General features: G+C 39.5%; 1 protein-coding gene across 12 annotated transcripts in view; it reads left to right on the forward strand.

Moving 5' to 3' along the window:
- Positions 1–633: 633 nt before the first annotated feature.
- LOC120719158 (adhesion G-protein coupled receptor F1-like) overlaps positions 634–16449 on the forward strand; it is a 29522-nt gene continuing 13706 nt past the window's right edge. For 3 of the 12 annotated variants that reach the window (XM_040008161.1, XM_040008160.1, XM_040008162.1), the window contains exons 1-19: positions 2444–4345; positions 4426–4477; positions 4735–4878; positions 4970–5155; positions 5614–5769; positions 5866–6033; positions 6497–6526; positions 7058–7213; positions 7326–7493; positions 7796–7825; positions 8601–8756; positions 8869–9036; positions 9339–9368; positions 13000–13155; positions 13268–13435; positions 13738–13767; positions 14543–14698; positions 14811–14978; positions 15854–15906. In XM_040008161.1, the coding sequence (XP_039864095.1) occupies positions 4196–4345; positions 4426–4477; positions 4735–4878; positions 4970–5155; positions 5614–5769; positions 5866–6033; positions 6497–6526; positions 7058–7213; positions 7326–7493; positions 7796–7825; positions 8601–8756; positions 8869–9036; positions 9339–9368; positions 13000–13155; positions 13268–13435; positions 13738–13767; positions 14543–14698; positions 14811–14978; positions 15854–15900 (2319 nt within the window). In that variant the 5' untranslated portion in view covers positions 2444–4195 and the 3' untranslated portion in view covers positions 15901–15906. The other 9 variants (XM_040008154.1, XM_040008157.1, XM_040008152.1 and 6 more) reach the window with 9 other exon arrangements.

Here is a 16449-nt window from a genome sequence, read left to right on the forward strand (position 1 = left end):
TGGGCCCTGAGTTAATATGTTACCAAACAACAAAACACAAATATATTCTCCTTCCCCAGATCATCTGAGGTGTTCAACATGGGGCCTCACTCTTTTCCAGCAATAAGAAAACTAAAAAAACAAACCAATTAATGGCCATTTAATGATCTGAATAAAGTGAGATTATACCCACAGAGTCCAATTAACATGAAAAAAGGAAAATAGACAAGGGAATACATTCTGTGTATTTACAGGAACACATCAGAAGTTCACTTCATCCACTTTATGATGTTAGTTACACAGATATCTAAACAAATAACTATCAGATGAGTACCACAACTTTGGAACTTTTATAGCACTGGTAATATGTATAATAATACATAATACATAATAATTCACATAAACTTACCACAAAACATAAACCATGTTTGGCTCATTGTTTCTTTTCTGCAACAATGGTTCTTGGCAATAAATTTTATACAACTGGAAAGCCCATTTATTTGCTTTTTACCAATGAACAATAAAATATGAAATTTTTCATCAAACAAATTGAATGACAAATAATGATTAAAAAAAAAAACCTGCATGACATCCTAAGAAAATATCACAAACTAATAAAATAAAGCAGATATGTTTCTGGATCCAGGAGCTAAATTCATGCATATTATGAGAGAAATTTTCAGATTTGGCACCCCTGTTTGGTTTTCTGTTTGTAAACACCAGTCAGCCAATTTGAGGTACTGAATGAAGACCATGAAGCACTGTCTGCCTCAACAAGGACAATCATCAACACATTGAAGTTTATCAAGTGTATGATCTACATTTCTCTCAAAGAAACCAGACAGACAGGTTTGTGACTCAGAAAAAGCAATCAAGGAAGTTGTTTTCTCATTTGATGCTGTAGTCTGTATGTGAAGGTGTGCTGCAAAATGATTATGCTCTCCTGACAAGAGGCTTTACAGACGGCAACGACGGCAAAAGGTAATCAACTTAATGTAGAATTTCCATTACTCAGTGTCTTTTATATTGTATTATTATTCCTCATATCTTCAGACCAATTTTAAAGAAGTATCCTAGAATGTTTACCGACATATCTAATATCTAGCTATTTTGCATTTACTGCTATTCAATAAGCAGTATTGAATAGCAGTATGCTATTCAATACTGCTAAAAACAAACAAATAATTAACTTTGCAAGCAAACAGCAATAAATTAAATATTTTGAATGTTTGCCATCTGTTATCGTATGACAGCTGAGACAAGCTTACAACTCCTGCTACCCTGAATAGGGTATGTTGAGGAAGACGGATGGATTAATGGATGGATGGCTGGAGATAATACACTTTTCAATTCAGGAACAAACATCAATAACATCAATAACAGATCTGAGACAGTCTCAGGGGTACACATGCGCATTAACTTATTAGTTTCCATTTAAAATAAATTATAAGACAAAAATCTTATTAGTAAGGTTGAACTCTTGGGGTATAATGCTGCTAAGAACTGTGAAACATTTATCGGGTTCATGATCCAGAACAACTAATAAACATGGGCACATTTCAGCAAACCAAACGCCATCTTCACCTAAACTTAGACTAATCTCATTGTTACGTTTTTATGTCTGTGTCATTTCTCTAACTTAACGAAATTCTACTCACACTGTGCTGCTAAAGTCAAAAGTGAGTGTTTAAATTCTTTGCCACTGCTGTACATATAAACTTTATTTTAATGCACTTAGTATGTATTGCACAACACAGTGTCTTTGTTTCAAAGTCTGACATAAGTAAGGATGGGTATCGAAACCCGGTTCTTGTTGAGAACCGGTTCCCACTGTTTCAATTCCTTGAAATTGTTTGCCATTTTTGCAAATGATTCCCTTATCAATTCCAGTCACCTCAAATGATGTCAACACATTGCGGAGCGTCATTTACCTGTCAGGAAACACGGCGCCTAAGCAGCTCAAACGCTCAAATGTTTTGTTATACTTTATGAGAACAGGGCAACTTGCAATACTTGCAAAGTAGATATTTCATTTAAGGGAGGAAACACTATGAATATGCAAAAGCATTTGCTCGTGATGACCTTAAATGAATGTCGTGTTTTTAACCCTCTCAGGCTCAAATTAAGTTTTTTGTTGCTAATGCACAACCAAGTCCTGCAGTGGTACTTCTGAGTGAAACAAACTCATAAAATATGTATGTGGGGTAATCAGGTTGTTAGTTTTCAACTGTTGCAAATCGAGACGGTTAATTCCGCCCCGGACTCGTGAATCTCAACCCAGCAGCAGCGGTGACGTTGCACGTCCTCTCCCGTTAATGCGGCAGGTAAATAATCAACTAACAGTGCATATTATGTTAGCGCGATCTGCCTTATTACAAAACCTGCCATTACTGTGTGTTGCATTTAGGTGACCATGATGAGAGAGAGCCTCTCTCATCATGGTCAGAGTCTGGCTGGCTCAGATGCTGGCAGTTCTCGCTGCAGTCTACAGGTAGTGTCTCCTTTCAGGCCAGGATAGACGAATGTCACCGAGCAGTGACTAAGTTTGAGGTAAAAGGCTTGCACTGTTAGGAGTTGGGTTCTGGTTATGTGGTGTTTTTGTCTGTATGTGTTTTTTGGTGCCTCCCTTTTTGTATAGGTAGGCGGGGCAGTGAGTCACTGAACCTGGCACACCTGTTACTCATCAGATGCAGTAGCGGTTTTTGATACGGGCGACACGGGCGGTTGCCTCCCAGGCAACACAGGCGGTTGCCTCCCAGTCAACACACATATGTGGGGCCCAAATAGGGAGCAGCAGGGCTAATATTTGGGGCCCACTTGGGAAACCCAACTAGGGTCCAGCTAAATTTGTTCTCAGTTTCCATGGTGGCCCCAAATGTGTTTTCCTAGATGGGTTTATGCTGGGTCCGAGATAAGCCCCAAATCAGGCCCAGCCAACAAATGAGTATGGGGCCCAGATGGGTAGAAGCGGGTCTGATGGTTGGGGCCCACTTGGGCTACCCACCTGGCACCCAGCTACTTTTGTCCTCAGTTTCCATGATGTCCCCAAATGTGTTTTCCCAGATGGGTTAATGATGGGTCCCAAATCAGCCCCAGACAACAAATGAGTATGGGGCCCAGATGGATAGAAGCAGGTCTGATACTTGGGGCCCACTTGGGTTACCAACCTGGGACCCAGCTATTTTTGTCTTCAGTTTCCATGGTGGCCCCAAGTGTGTTTGTCCAGATGGAATTTTGGATAATGAAAGTAAGCTATAATTTAAATCACCTGTACAACAAAGCCAGTTTATCTTTTTCCCCCCTACAGTTTATAGGAAAAACAAATGCAGCAAACCACAGCTTCTCACTCATTCACCAATCCATTGGTCCTGAAAGAAATAAAATAAAATAAAAAATTAGTGCATTTTTACAAACAAAATCAGATTTGCGATAGTACTGGAGTTGTTTTGGAGGTTGTGCTGTTCAAGTTGTTTGACCTCCTACATTGAACTCTTTGAAGACCATGAGTATTCATGGAAACAGAAAAGCTATTTACAAAAGGATTTACCAAGTAGGCACTCAAAAATACATACATGAGGTGATCAGGGGAAGTGGAGACACATGAGGACACAGCTGACTAGAATGAAACATAATGACATTAAAGGGGAGAGTAAGACTAAACACGTAGTACAAAGAAACACAAGACCTTTCAAAGTAAAATAGGAGCCATGGGGACACGAGCCAACAGGGAATACTTAACACAGGGATGACTACATAAATGGATCTACTAAACAAGGACTAAAGAAACCTAGAAGCTAATACCAAAAGAAAGAAACAATGAATATCGAAATACAAGGAAAACTCAGAACGCTGGGTCACACGACCCAATACCGTGACACAACTGTGATAAGAAAATTAAAAGATCAGTTACTATTTTCTTATCTAAGAACAGGAAAGATTATTGGCACTCGAAAATTCTCATAATGTATATAGACCATCAGTTTTTTGTTTTTTTGTTTTTTTGCTTAGTATTACAAGTTGTTGACTTTGACAATGTTTGAAGTTAAACATTTTTAAAACTCTGTTTGCATGCTAACAAATAAACATTGACAGGCTGGTATGATCCAAATACATTTAAACAAGTTGAGCAGCACATTATCTGGAAGGCAGAAAACCTTTTGCCTTCCTGTTGGCTCCCATTTACAGAAGGAATGCCAGCAGCATGACACCATGAATAATGACTGATTTTATTAAAAGGACTTGTGTTCTTTTCTCTTTAGTTAGGATGACATTACGAAAGGTCTCGTTATGCATCGTTATTCTTCTAGTCATATGGAACTGTCTTAAGTATGAGGGACACAGAGAGTTTCTAAACGGCTTCTTTGAGGTAAGAATAAAAATGAATGAATGTATAATGATGAAAAAATACAGTGAAACAAATCATTTTCCTCCTGGATTTTCTTCCAGGAGTTAATGAGTGCAGAAGAATCCAGCATTCATCTAAGACAAAAAAGAGAAAGTGAGTAAAATTTTAGCAGTGTTACTACAACGTAATACATGTTTGTTGACTAATAATATAATTATATAATAATTGTATTTATTAAAAAAAAAACATGCTTTGCAAAGTGCTTTGAAAAACTAGACGAGGGAGGATATTCAATGAACAAGCAGAACTGAATAGCAATAACAGTATCTGACCAAGTCCAGATTATCAGTGTTATCATTGCTTTATGGTTTGTTTGGGTTTTTCTTTTTTTTCTTTTTTTTTACCTTTAGCTTCATCAAATTCCACTGAGTATGAGTTCCAAGCTGTTATAAGCGTCTCAAATCTGGAACAATTCCAGTCGATACTGAACACTCTCAGTTTTCCTTTATCGATCAACGCCACTGGTGAGATTACAAGCATTAATACAACAACAGGTAAAACATCCATTTATGTTGCATCTCCATTGCTTGCCAATCTTATTCACTCAAAGTGTCACATTGAACCATTATGTTGTGTTCTTCTCAGTGTGTTCACCAAACATAACTGCAAACATAACTGGATACCAGTGCACATGTGAGGAGAGCTTTGCTTGGTCATATAACAAATGCATTAACTATGAGGCCTGTGATGCCATCGTTGGTGATACATGTGGATGCATTAATGGACTTCCAGAAGATGGGCAATATTGCCAGTTAAAAACCAGCAACCCAGGTAGGACTAGGCAAACATGTATCACATGTGATAGGTAAGTAAGTATGTAATGTAAATGTAAGTACATTTATCCAGCATATGTAGTTAGACTGAGGTTTCTACGTCTGTGTTCTGTGAAAGGATTTAATAATGTAATTTTTTTTTTTTAAGTGTAAAGGATGTTGATTTGAATTCTATCCTAAAGCCATAACTTTGTATGAAATTTGTTTTAAAGGTTCAGTAGCTGTAGTTGCAAATATCTTGTTTACGAGAGATATTTAAAATTTATGAAATATTTGAGAAATGTTTTCTCAGTGTCAACACTAGCTACGCCAACAGCTATATCACTAAATGATATATCACATGTAATTTAATATACATGTGATATATGTATTTCACATGTATATAATATATAAAGTTGCAACAGAAGTAGAAACATCTTAAATAAATGGGGTGCTTGTTTTTTGTCTCCTCTACAGTGCCAGTGGAGTATGATATAGACTTTAACTTGCTCTTGCCAGTATCCAGCCTGCCCCCAAATTTCATTGATCTGTTCAGAAACTATGTGGGAAATTTGTCATTCCCCAAAACCATCACTCAGTCTTTAATAATAGAAGACTTGAACTTCACCACATGTAAGAATTTTGTACTCGGACAGATTTAAATGTGTTCATACTCTGGTGCATGATTTATGAGGTGTGTTTTGTCATTGTTTTGAATGACTTTAACAGGGTGCTATCCAAACTCCACTGGAGGAATGCAGTGTCAGTGTGAGGACCACTTTGGTTGGTCATGTGACAAGTGTGGCCTATACGGTGCATGCAGTAATGTCACCTCACAAACCTGTGGATGCATCAAAGGGCTTCCTCCTGATGGAGAATTCTGTGAACCAAACGCAAGTAAGAAACTTGCAGCTGAAGAAATAGAAGCATTTTAGAAGCATATTAAAGAAACATTAACAGATCTAACATTGCGTTCAAAATCCTTACTGACATTGCTATGACATAACCAAAAGTTATGGATTTCCTCTGAGTGGGGAGTTCTGTCAACCAATCACAAGTAAGAACTGCAATTGTTTAGCTGTTGGATGAACAGACTACTGCCTTTATCAAATAAATGAATGAACTTTTCAACTGTTTGATTACCTAACATTGTGTTATGAGAGTGATTAGACATTAGACATGAATTGCTCTGTGGAAACACACTGCAATTAATTCTATACTCACTGTATTAATGAAACATTAACACATCTAACACTGCATTCATTATCCTTGCTGACATTTCTATGACATAACCAAAGTCATGGTGTTTAGTTTCTGGCTTGAAAATTGAAATAATTAAACATATAATGTTTTTCCACAGGCGTCGCTCCTTGCCCAACACCACCTCCTGGTATGACAAACATCTTTGTTATTCATTTGTGGAAGCACAGTTCAATTCATTCTATACACACTGTATTAAATTATCTGATTGTTTGTGTTCAAAGACACAAATTATCTTGTTATGTTTAATTTGTATTTTGGGTGTGTTATCAAATATCAATATGTAAGAAATTATTTTTACAATGGAAAGTGTATACAATATGTTATTTAGAGAGAAAAACATGGAGGCCATCAATTTGGCAACAAAGAAAACACTTTCAAAAGATATGGCTACTGTTGTGCTTTAGCTCAGCCGCTGCTAATTTTCTAAAACTTACCAAGTAGCTTTTTAGGCATCGACCTAAACCCATGTGTTGTTAATGGATAAACCTGGACAAGTAACATACTTTAATAAGTAATGCATTCTTAAATGATAAAGATATTTGAAAATCTGTAACATGCATGAGTCGAACTTGGGTCAGTTTTACATTTTCACGTAAATATAGTTTCCCATCATTGCAACAGTTGTATGTGATGGATTTCCCCCTTTTCTCCTTCACAGCACCAGTGGACTTTGATATAGACCTTGAACTGCACATCCCAGCATCTAGTGTGCCCCAGAATTTCAGTGTTGTGCTCAGAAATATTCTGAGAAATTTCTCCTTCCCCAAAATCATCACTGGGTCTTTAACACTGAAAGAGTTGAACTTCACCACATGTAAGGACCTGATCTTATTTGACTTTTGCACTCCAACACATTTAATGCTGTTCATATGGTGCTGTATGACTTGTGAACTGTGTTTTGTTCTTCTTTTAAATGTCTTGAAAAGGGTGCTATCCAAACTCCACTGGAGGACTCCAGTGTCAGTGTGAAGACCAGTTTGCTTGGTCATGTGGCAAGTGTGATGAGTACGGCGCATGCAGTAATGTCACCTCACAAACCTGTGATTGCGTAAAGGGATTTCCTCTGAGTGGGAAGTTCTGTCAACCAATCACAAGTAAGAACTGATATCATCTAGCTGTTGGATGAACAGACTACTGCCTTTATCAAATAAATGAATGAACTTTTCAACTGTCTGATTACCTAACATTGTGTTATGAGAGTGATTAGACATTACACATGAATTGCTCTGTGGAAACACACTGCAATTAATTCTATACTCACTGTATTAAAGAAACATTAACACATCTAACACTGCATTCATTATCCTTGCTGACATTTCTATGACATAACCAAAGTCATGGTGTTTAGTTTCTGGCTTGAAATTTAAATAATTAAACATATAATGTTTTTCCACAGGCGTCGCTCCTTGCCCAACACCACCTCCTGGTATGACAAACATCTTTGTTATTCATTTGTGGAAGCACAGTTCAATTCATTCTATACACACTGTATTAAAGAAACATTGACAGATCTAACACTGCGTTCATTATTTGCAAATTCTTTAAATGTGACACACATTATATATTGTTATTCTTTAAAAGAATACTGTACAGGATGTTCTAAACATCACCTCTATTGTTTCTTTGTATGCCTGAGATATAGTGTAAACTCTTAAAACATAAAAAATTGTATTTGAAGAAACACCAGACGAACTGAGCATCCCAGTCTCATGGCAGTTTGTGAAGTCATCACTACAGAATTATCTGATTGTTTGTGTTCAAAGACACAAATGATCTTGTTATGTTTCATTTGTATTGTGGGTGTGTTATCCAATATCAATATGTAAGAAATTATTTTTACAATGGAAAGTGTATACAATATGTTATTTAGAGAGAAAAACATGGAGGCCATCAATTTGGCAACAAAGAAAACACTTTCAAAAGATATGGCTACTGTTGTGCTTTAGCTCAGCCGCTGCTAATTTTCTAAAACTTACCAAGTAGCTTTTTAGGCATCGACCTAAACCCATGTGTTGTTAATGGATAAACCTGGACAAGTAACATACATAACATAAGTAATGCATTCTTAAATGATAAAGATATTTGAAAATCTGTAACATGCATGAGTCGAACTTGGGTCAGTTTTACATTTTCACGTAAATATAGTTTCCCATCATTGCAACAGTTGTATGTGATGGATTTCCCCCTTTTCTCCTTCACAGCACCAGTGGACTTTGATATAGACCTTGAACTGCACATCCCAGCATCTAGTGTGCCCCAGAATTTCAGTGTTGTGCTCAGAAATATTCTGAGAAATTTCTCCTTCCCCAAAATCATCACTGGGTCTTTAACACTGAAAGAGTTGAACTTCACCACATGTAAGGACCTGATCTTATTTGACTTTTGCACTCCAACACATTTAATGCTGTTCATATGGTGCTGTATGACTTGTGAACTGTGTTTTGTTCTTCTTTTAAATGTCTTGAAAAGGGTGCTATCCAAACTCCACTGGAGGACTCCAGTGTCAGTGTGAAGACCAGTTTGCTTGGTCATGTGGCAAGTGTGATGAGTACGGCGCATGCAGTAATGTCACCTCACAAACCTGTGATTGCATAAAGGGATTTCCTCTGAGTGGGGAGTTCTGTCAGCCAATCACAAGTAAGAACTGATATCATCTAACTGTTGGATGAACAGACTACTGCCTTTATCAAATAAATGAATGAACTTTTCAAATGTTTGATTACCTAACATTGTGTTATGAGAGTGATTAGACATTAGACATGAATTGCTCTGTGGAAACACACTGCAATTAATTCTATACTCACTGTATTAAAGAAACATTGACAGATCTAACACTGCATTCATTATCCTTGCTGACATTTCTATGACATAACCAAAGTCATGGTGTTTAGTTTCTGGCTTGAAATTTAAATAATTAAACATATAATGTTTTTCCACAGGCGTCGCTCCTTGCCCAACACCACCTCCTGGTATGACAAACATCACATCTTTGTTATTCATTTGTGGAAGCACAGTTCAATTCATTCTATACACACTGTATTAAAGAAACATTGACAGATCTAACACTGCGTTCATTATTTGCAAATTCTTTAAATGTGACACACATTTATATATTGGTATTCTTTAAAAGAATACTGTACAGGATGTTCTAAACATCACCTCTATTGTTTCTTTGTATGCCTGAGATATAGTGTAAACTCTTAAAACATAAAAATTGTATTTGAAGAAACACCAGACGAACTGAGCATCCCAGTCTCATGGCAGTTTGTGAAGTCATCAGAATCAGAATCAGAATCAGAATGGGGTTTATTGCCAGATGTTGAGGTTTACAACATTAGGAAATTGCTGCGGTGCTTCAGTGCAAACAATAAGAATTAAAGTGCTATGTAGAAAGAAAGATATGTGCATGAGATATACATGAGATATATACATGAGAATAAGACTTATGAGTGCTACGTAGAAAGATATATACATGAGTGCAGGTGGTGATCGGTGCCAAACATGAAATGATGCAGTGACACAGCGTAGGGTCATGTGTTAGTGGCGGGGACAGTCATGTGGTTATTGTTCATGTGTCCAACAGCAGAGGGGAAGAAACTGTTCTTATGGCGAGAGGTTCTGGTGCGAATGGACCGGAGCCTCCTGCCTGAGGGGAGCAGGTCAAACAGACTGTGTCCAGGGTGAGAAGGGTCAGCTGAGATCCGAGCTGCACGCCGCAGTGTCCTGGAGGTGTACAGGTCCTGCAGAGATGGGAGTCTGCAGCCAATCACCTTCTCAGCAGAGCGCACAACACGCTGCAGTCTCTGTTTGTCCCTGATAGTGGCTCCAGCGTACCACACAGTGATGGAGGAGGTGAGGATGGACTCGATGATTGCAGTGTAGAATTGCATCATCGTCCGTGTTGGCAGGTTGAATTTCTTCAGCTGCCTCAGGAAGTACATCCTCTGCTGGGCTTTCTTGATGACGGAGGTGATGGTGGGCTCCCACTTCAGGTCCTGGGTGATGGTGGTACCCAGGAAGCGGAATGAGTCCACAGAGGTGATGGGGGTGTCAGTCAGGATGATGGGGGGGAGTGGGGCTGTGTGCTTCCTGAAGTCCACAATAATCTCCACTGTCTTCTGGGCATTCAGCACCAGGTTGTTGTGGCTGCACCAGGTCACCAGACGTTCAACCTCCCTCCTATAGGCAGACTCATCCCCGTCCGAGATGAGCCCAATAACGGTGGTGTCATCTGCGAACTTGATTAGCTTGACAGAGTGGTGGGTGGAGGTGCAGCAGTTGGTGTACAGGGAGAAGAGCAGAGGAGAAAGAACACAGCCCTGAGGGGAGCCGGTGCTGATGGTCCGGGAGTCCGAGACATTCTTTCCCAGCCTCACATGCTGCTTCCTGTCCGTCAGGAAGTCGGTGATCCACCGGCAGATGGGATCAGGCACATTCATCTGGGAAAGCTTGCCTTGGAGATGGTCTGGAGGATGGTGTTGAAGGCAGAGCTGAAGTCCACAAACAGGATCCTGGCGTAGGTTCCTGGGGAGTCCAGATGCTGCAGGATGAAGTGTAGGGCCATGTTGATGGCGTCATCTACAGACCTGTTGGCTCTATATGCAAACTGCAGGGGGTCCAGGAGGGGGGCCGTGAGGGTCTTGAGATGGGAGAGAACTAGGCGCTCAAATGACTTCATGACCACAGATGTCAGAGCCACGGGTCTGTAGTCATTTAGTCCAGTGATCCTAGGTTTCTTGGGGATAGGGATTATGGTAGAGGACTTGAAGCAGGCAGGCACATGACATGCCTGCAGTGAGGAGTTGAAAATGCCAGAAAACACCGGGGCCAGCTCGTTTGCACAGTGTCTGAGGGTGGCAGGAGACACGCCGTCTGGGCCGGGAGCTTTCCGAGCATTCAGACTCCTAAACTGCTTCCTCACATCTGCTTCATGAATATGAAGAGTTGTGGTCGGAGGAGGTGGTGTGAGATCCTCTTTTGTGTGGGGTGAGGAGGCGGGTGTTGCAGGTGAACAGTTTGAAGGTGGTGATGGTTCTATGGAGGGGGGAGAGGTGGGGGAATGAGTGTCCAAAGTGCCTCTATTGTTGGGGTCGTTGGAGGTGTGAAGGCTGCCTGATGGCTCGTCAAAACGACAGTAGAAGTCGTTAAGGGTGTTGGCTAAGAGCAAGTCGTCAGTGGAGTGGGGGGTTTTAGGCTTGTAGTTGGTGATATTCCTAAAACCTTTCCACACAGAGGCCGAGTCATTCTCTGAGATCTGCTGCTGCATCTTCTCAGAGTGCTGGTGTTTAGCAATGTCCACTTCTTTAGTGAACCTGTACTTGGCCTCTCTGTAGCAGTCCCTGTCTCCGCTTCTGAACGCCTTTCTCTTTTCCAGCCACAGCTTTTTGAGTTTAGGAGTAAACCAGGGTTTGTCATTGTTATAACTCACCCTGGTGCGTGATGGCACAATGCTGTCCTCACAGAAGTGGATATAGGAGGTGACAGTGTCCGTAAACTCGTCCAAGCTGTTAGAAGCAGCCTTCATTGTGTCCCAGTCTGTGGTCTCCAAACACGTGCGAAGCTCCTCCACAGCCTCATTGCTCCACAGTTTTTTAGTCCTCACGACAGGTTTGGAGAGCTTCAGCCTCTGTCTGTACGCGGGGATCAGGTGGATCATGACGTGATCAGAAAGTCCAAGTGAAGCGCGGGGCACCGCGCGATAGGCCCCGCTGATCGTGCTGTAGCAGTGGTCCAATGTCCTCTCCTCTCTGGTCGGGCATTTAATATACTGCTTGTATTTCGGAAGCTCATGGCTCAGATTGGCTTTGTTAAAGTCCCCAAGAGCAATGATGAGAGAGTCCGGGTATGTCCGCTCCATGTGGAGAATCTGCTCTGCGAGTGCGCACTGAGCTGCCTGCGCATCCGCGTCTGGCGGGATGTAAACAGCGGCCAGGATGAATGAAGCAAACTCCCACGGAGAATAAAACGGTTTGCAGTGAATAAAAAGATATTCCAGAGAGGGAGAGCAGTGCTGAGCAATCACTGTCACATCTGTGCACCAGCCACTATTGATGTAGAAGCAGACACCTCCACCTTTGGTTTTACCGGAGAGGGCGGCCTGCCGGTCCGCGCGCAGCAGATGAAAGCTATCACTACAGAATTATCTGATTGTTTGTGTTCAAAGACACAAATGATCTTGTTATGTTTCATTTGTATTGTGGGTGTGTTATCCAATATCAATATGTAAGAAATTATTTTTACAATGGAAAGTGTATACAATATGTTATTTAGAGAGAAAAACATGGAGGCCATCAATTTGGCAACAAAGAAAACACTTTCAAAAGATATGGCTACTGTTGTGCTTTAGCTCAGCCGCTGCTAATTTTCTAAAACTTACCAAGTAGCTTTTTAGGCATCGACCTAAACCCATGTGTTGTTAATGGATAAACCTGGACAAGTAACATACTTTAATAAGTAATGCATTCTTAAATGATAAAGATATTTGAAAATCTGTAACATGCATGAGTCGAACTTGGGTCAGTTTTACATTTTCACGTAAATATAGTTTCCCATCATTGCAACAGTTGTATGTGATGGATTTCCCCCTTTTCTCCTTCACAGCACCAGTGGACTTTGATATAGACCTTGAACTGCACATCCCAGCATCTAGTGTGCCCCAGAATTTCAGTGTTGTGCTCAGAAATATTCTGAGAAATTTCTCCTTCCCCAAAATCATCACTGGGTCTTTAACACTGAAAGAGTTGAACTTCACCACATGTAAGGACCTGATCTTATTTGACTTTTGCACTCCAACACATTTAATGCTGTTCATATGGTGCTGTATGACTTGTGAACTGTGTTTTGTTCTTCTTTTAAATGTCTTGAAAAGGGTGCTATCCAAACTCCACTGGAGGACTCCAGTGTCAGTGTGAAGACCAGTTTGCTTGGTCATGTGGCAAGTGTGATGAGTACGGCGCATGCAGTAATGTCACCTCACAAACCTGTGATTGCATAAAGGGATTTCCTCTGAGTGGGGAGTTCTGTCAGCCAATCACAAGTAAGAACTGATATCATCTAGCTGTTGGATGAACAGACTACTGCCTTTATCAAATAAATGAATGAACTTTTCAACTGTTTGATTACCTAACATTGTGTTATGAGAGTGATTAGACATTAGACATGAATTGCTCTGTGGAAACACACTGCAATTAATTCTATACTCACTGTATTAAAGAAACATTGACACATCTAACACTGCATTCATTATCCTTGCTGACATTTCTATGACATAACCAAAGTCATGGTGTTTAGTTTCTGGCTTGAAATTTAAACAATTAAACATATAATGTTTTTCCACAGGCGTCGCTCCTTGCCCAACACCACCTCCTGGTATGACAAACCTCTTTGTTATTCATTTGTGGAAGCACAGTTCAATTCATTCTATACACACTGTATTAAAGAAACATTGACAGATCTAACACTGCGTTCATTATTTGCAAATTCTTTAAATGTGACACACATTTATATATTGTTATTCTTTAAAAGAATACTGTACAGGATGTTCTAAACATCACCTCTATTGTTTCTTTGTATGCCTGAGATATAGTGTAAACTCTTAAAACATAAAAAATTGTATTTGAAGAAACACCAGACGAACTGAGCATCCCAGTCTCATGGCAGTTTGTGAAGTCATCACTACAGAATTATCTGATTGTTTGTGTTCAAAGACACAAATGATCTTGTTATGTTTCATTTGTATTGTGGGTGTGTTATCCAATATCAATATGTAAGAAATTATTTTTACAATGGAAAGTGTATACAATATGTTATTTAGAGAGAAAAACATGGAGGCCATCAATTTGGCAACAAAGAAAACACTTTCAAAAGATATGGCTACTGTTGTGCTTTAGCTCAGCCGCTGCTAATTTTCTAAAACTTACCAAGTAGCTTTTTAGGCATTGACCTAAACCCATGTGTTGTTAATGGATAAACCTGGACAAGTAACATACTTTAATAAGTAATGCATTCTTAAATGATAAAGATATTTGAAAATCTGTAACATGCATGAGTCGAACTTGGGTCAGTTTTACATTTTCACGTAAATATAGTTTCCCATCATTGCAACAGTTGTATGTGATGGATTTCCCCCTTTTCTCCTTCACAGCACCAGTGGACTTTGATATAGACCTTGAACTGCACATCCCAGCATCTAGTGTGCCCCAGAATTTCAGTGTTGTGCTCAGAAATATTCTGAGAAATTTCTCCTTCCCCAAAATCATCACTGGGTCTTTAACACTGAAAGAGTTGAACTTCACCACATGTAAGGACCTGATCTTATTTGACTTTTGCACTCCAACACATTTAATGCTGTTCATATGGTGCTGTATGACTTGTGAACTGTGTTTTGTTCTTCTTTTAAATGTCTTGAAAAGGGTGCTATCCAAACTCCACTGGAGGACTCCAGTGTCAGTGTGAAGACCAGTTTGCTTGGTCATGTGGCAAGTGTGATGAGTACGGCGCATGCAGTAATGTCACCTCACAAACCTGTGATTGCATAACGGGATTTCCTCCTGATGGAGAATTCTGTGAACCAGTCACAAGTAAGGACCTTGTCGTTTTTATAACAAAATGTATTTTTTTTATTCACTTTAAATTCATTAAGTTTGCGTCATGAGTGTTCTCGGTGTCACTAAAACAATATAAGGAATTCTTGAATGTTTCTCCACAGATATCATTCCCTGTCCACCAATGCTAAACACAACAACACCAGATCCTACTACTACAACACCAATGCTAAAACACAACAACACCAGATCCTACAACTACAACACCAATGCTAAACACAACAACACCAGATCCTACAACTACAACACCAATGCTAAACACAACAACACCAGATCCTACAACTACAACACCAATGCCAAACACAACAACACCAGATCCTACAACTACAACACCAATGCTAAACACAACAACACCAGATCCTACAACTACAACACCAATGCTAAACACAACAACACCAGATCCTACTACTACAACACCAATGCTAAACACAACAACACCAGATCCTACTACTACAACACCAATGCTAAACACAACAACAGTGATTCCAAACACAACTACACCAGATCCTACTACAACAAAACCATTACCAACAACAACAACAACAACACGGGTTTCGAGTACTACAAGAGTGCCAACTACTACAACCACAGCGATGTCAACTACAACAACAACAGCAAACACAACTACTACAATAACACCAACTACTGCTTCTGTTACAACAGATCAATTGACCATAAATGTGGAATTTAGTGACACATACAATAATCCAAACAGTGTTTTTTTCAGAAATGTTAGCACTGCTGTAAGTCTCAATTAGCCCCATCTTTGTGTCATTCAGTTTTCACATAATCTCAAACTACTCAATTCAGGTGGTTTAATTCATGTTTGGCAATGTCACTATCTCAAACAGATTCAAGCAGAAGCACAGAAGAACAAAATCACAGCACAATTAATTAAATTCCGGTAAGTCACATTATCTTTTTTTAATATACCAATCCTAACAATTGTTTCTTTGTTTAGGTTTTTTTGTTTGTTTTTTTACAGTTGTTACAGTCTTTGAAAAATTTCTCCTCTGTGTCAACACTGCAAGTCAAAAGAAAAAATCATTATGTGGCTACCTTGAAGCTTCTTAACATAAATGCCCTACAAAAAAGGGATAACTACAACCTAAAGTTCCACTACCCATGAATCACTTACACACACACCATACTGGCAAAAACATCTAGTATAACATCTGTATAATCATCACCTTATACAGAGGCAGACTGAGACTCTAATACAGGCCAAGAACTTGACTTAAACCCAGTCCACTTGGTCTGTCATTCTCTAGTCTATAAGAGCCTAGCATCAGAATGGGAAAGAAAAGTAATTTATGTAACTTTGAACGTGGTATGGTTGTTGGGGCAAGACAGATTTGTCTAAGTATTTAGAAAATGCTGATCTACTCACATCTTCCTGCACAACTAGCTCCAGGGTTTACAGATAATGGTTTGAAAAAATATATAT

Source organism: Simochromis diagramma, unplaced genomic scaffold (genome assembly GCF_900408965.1).
Source record: "Simochromis diagramma unplaced genomic scaffold, fSimDia1.1 OVJJ01000545.1, whole genome shotgun sequence".
Lineage (NCBI taxonomy): Eukaryota > Metazoa > Chordata > Actinopteri > Cichliformes > Cichlidae > Simochromis > Simochromis diagramma.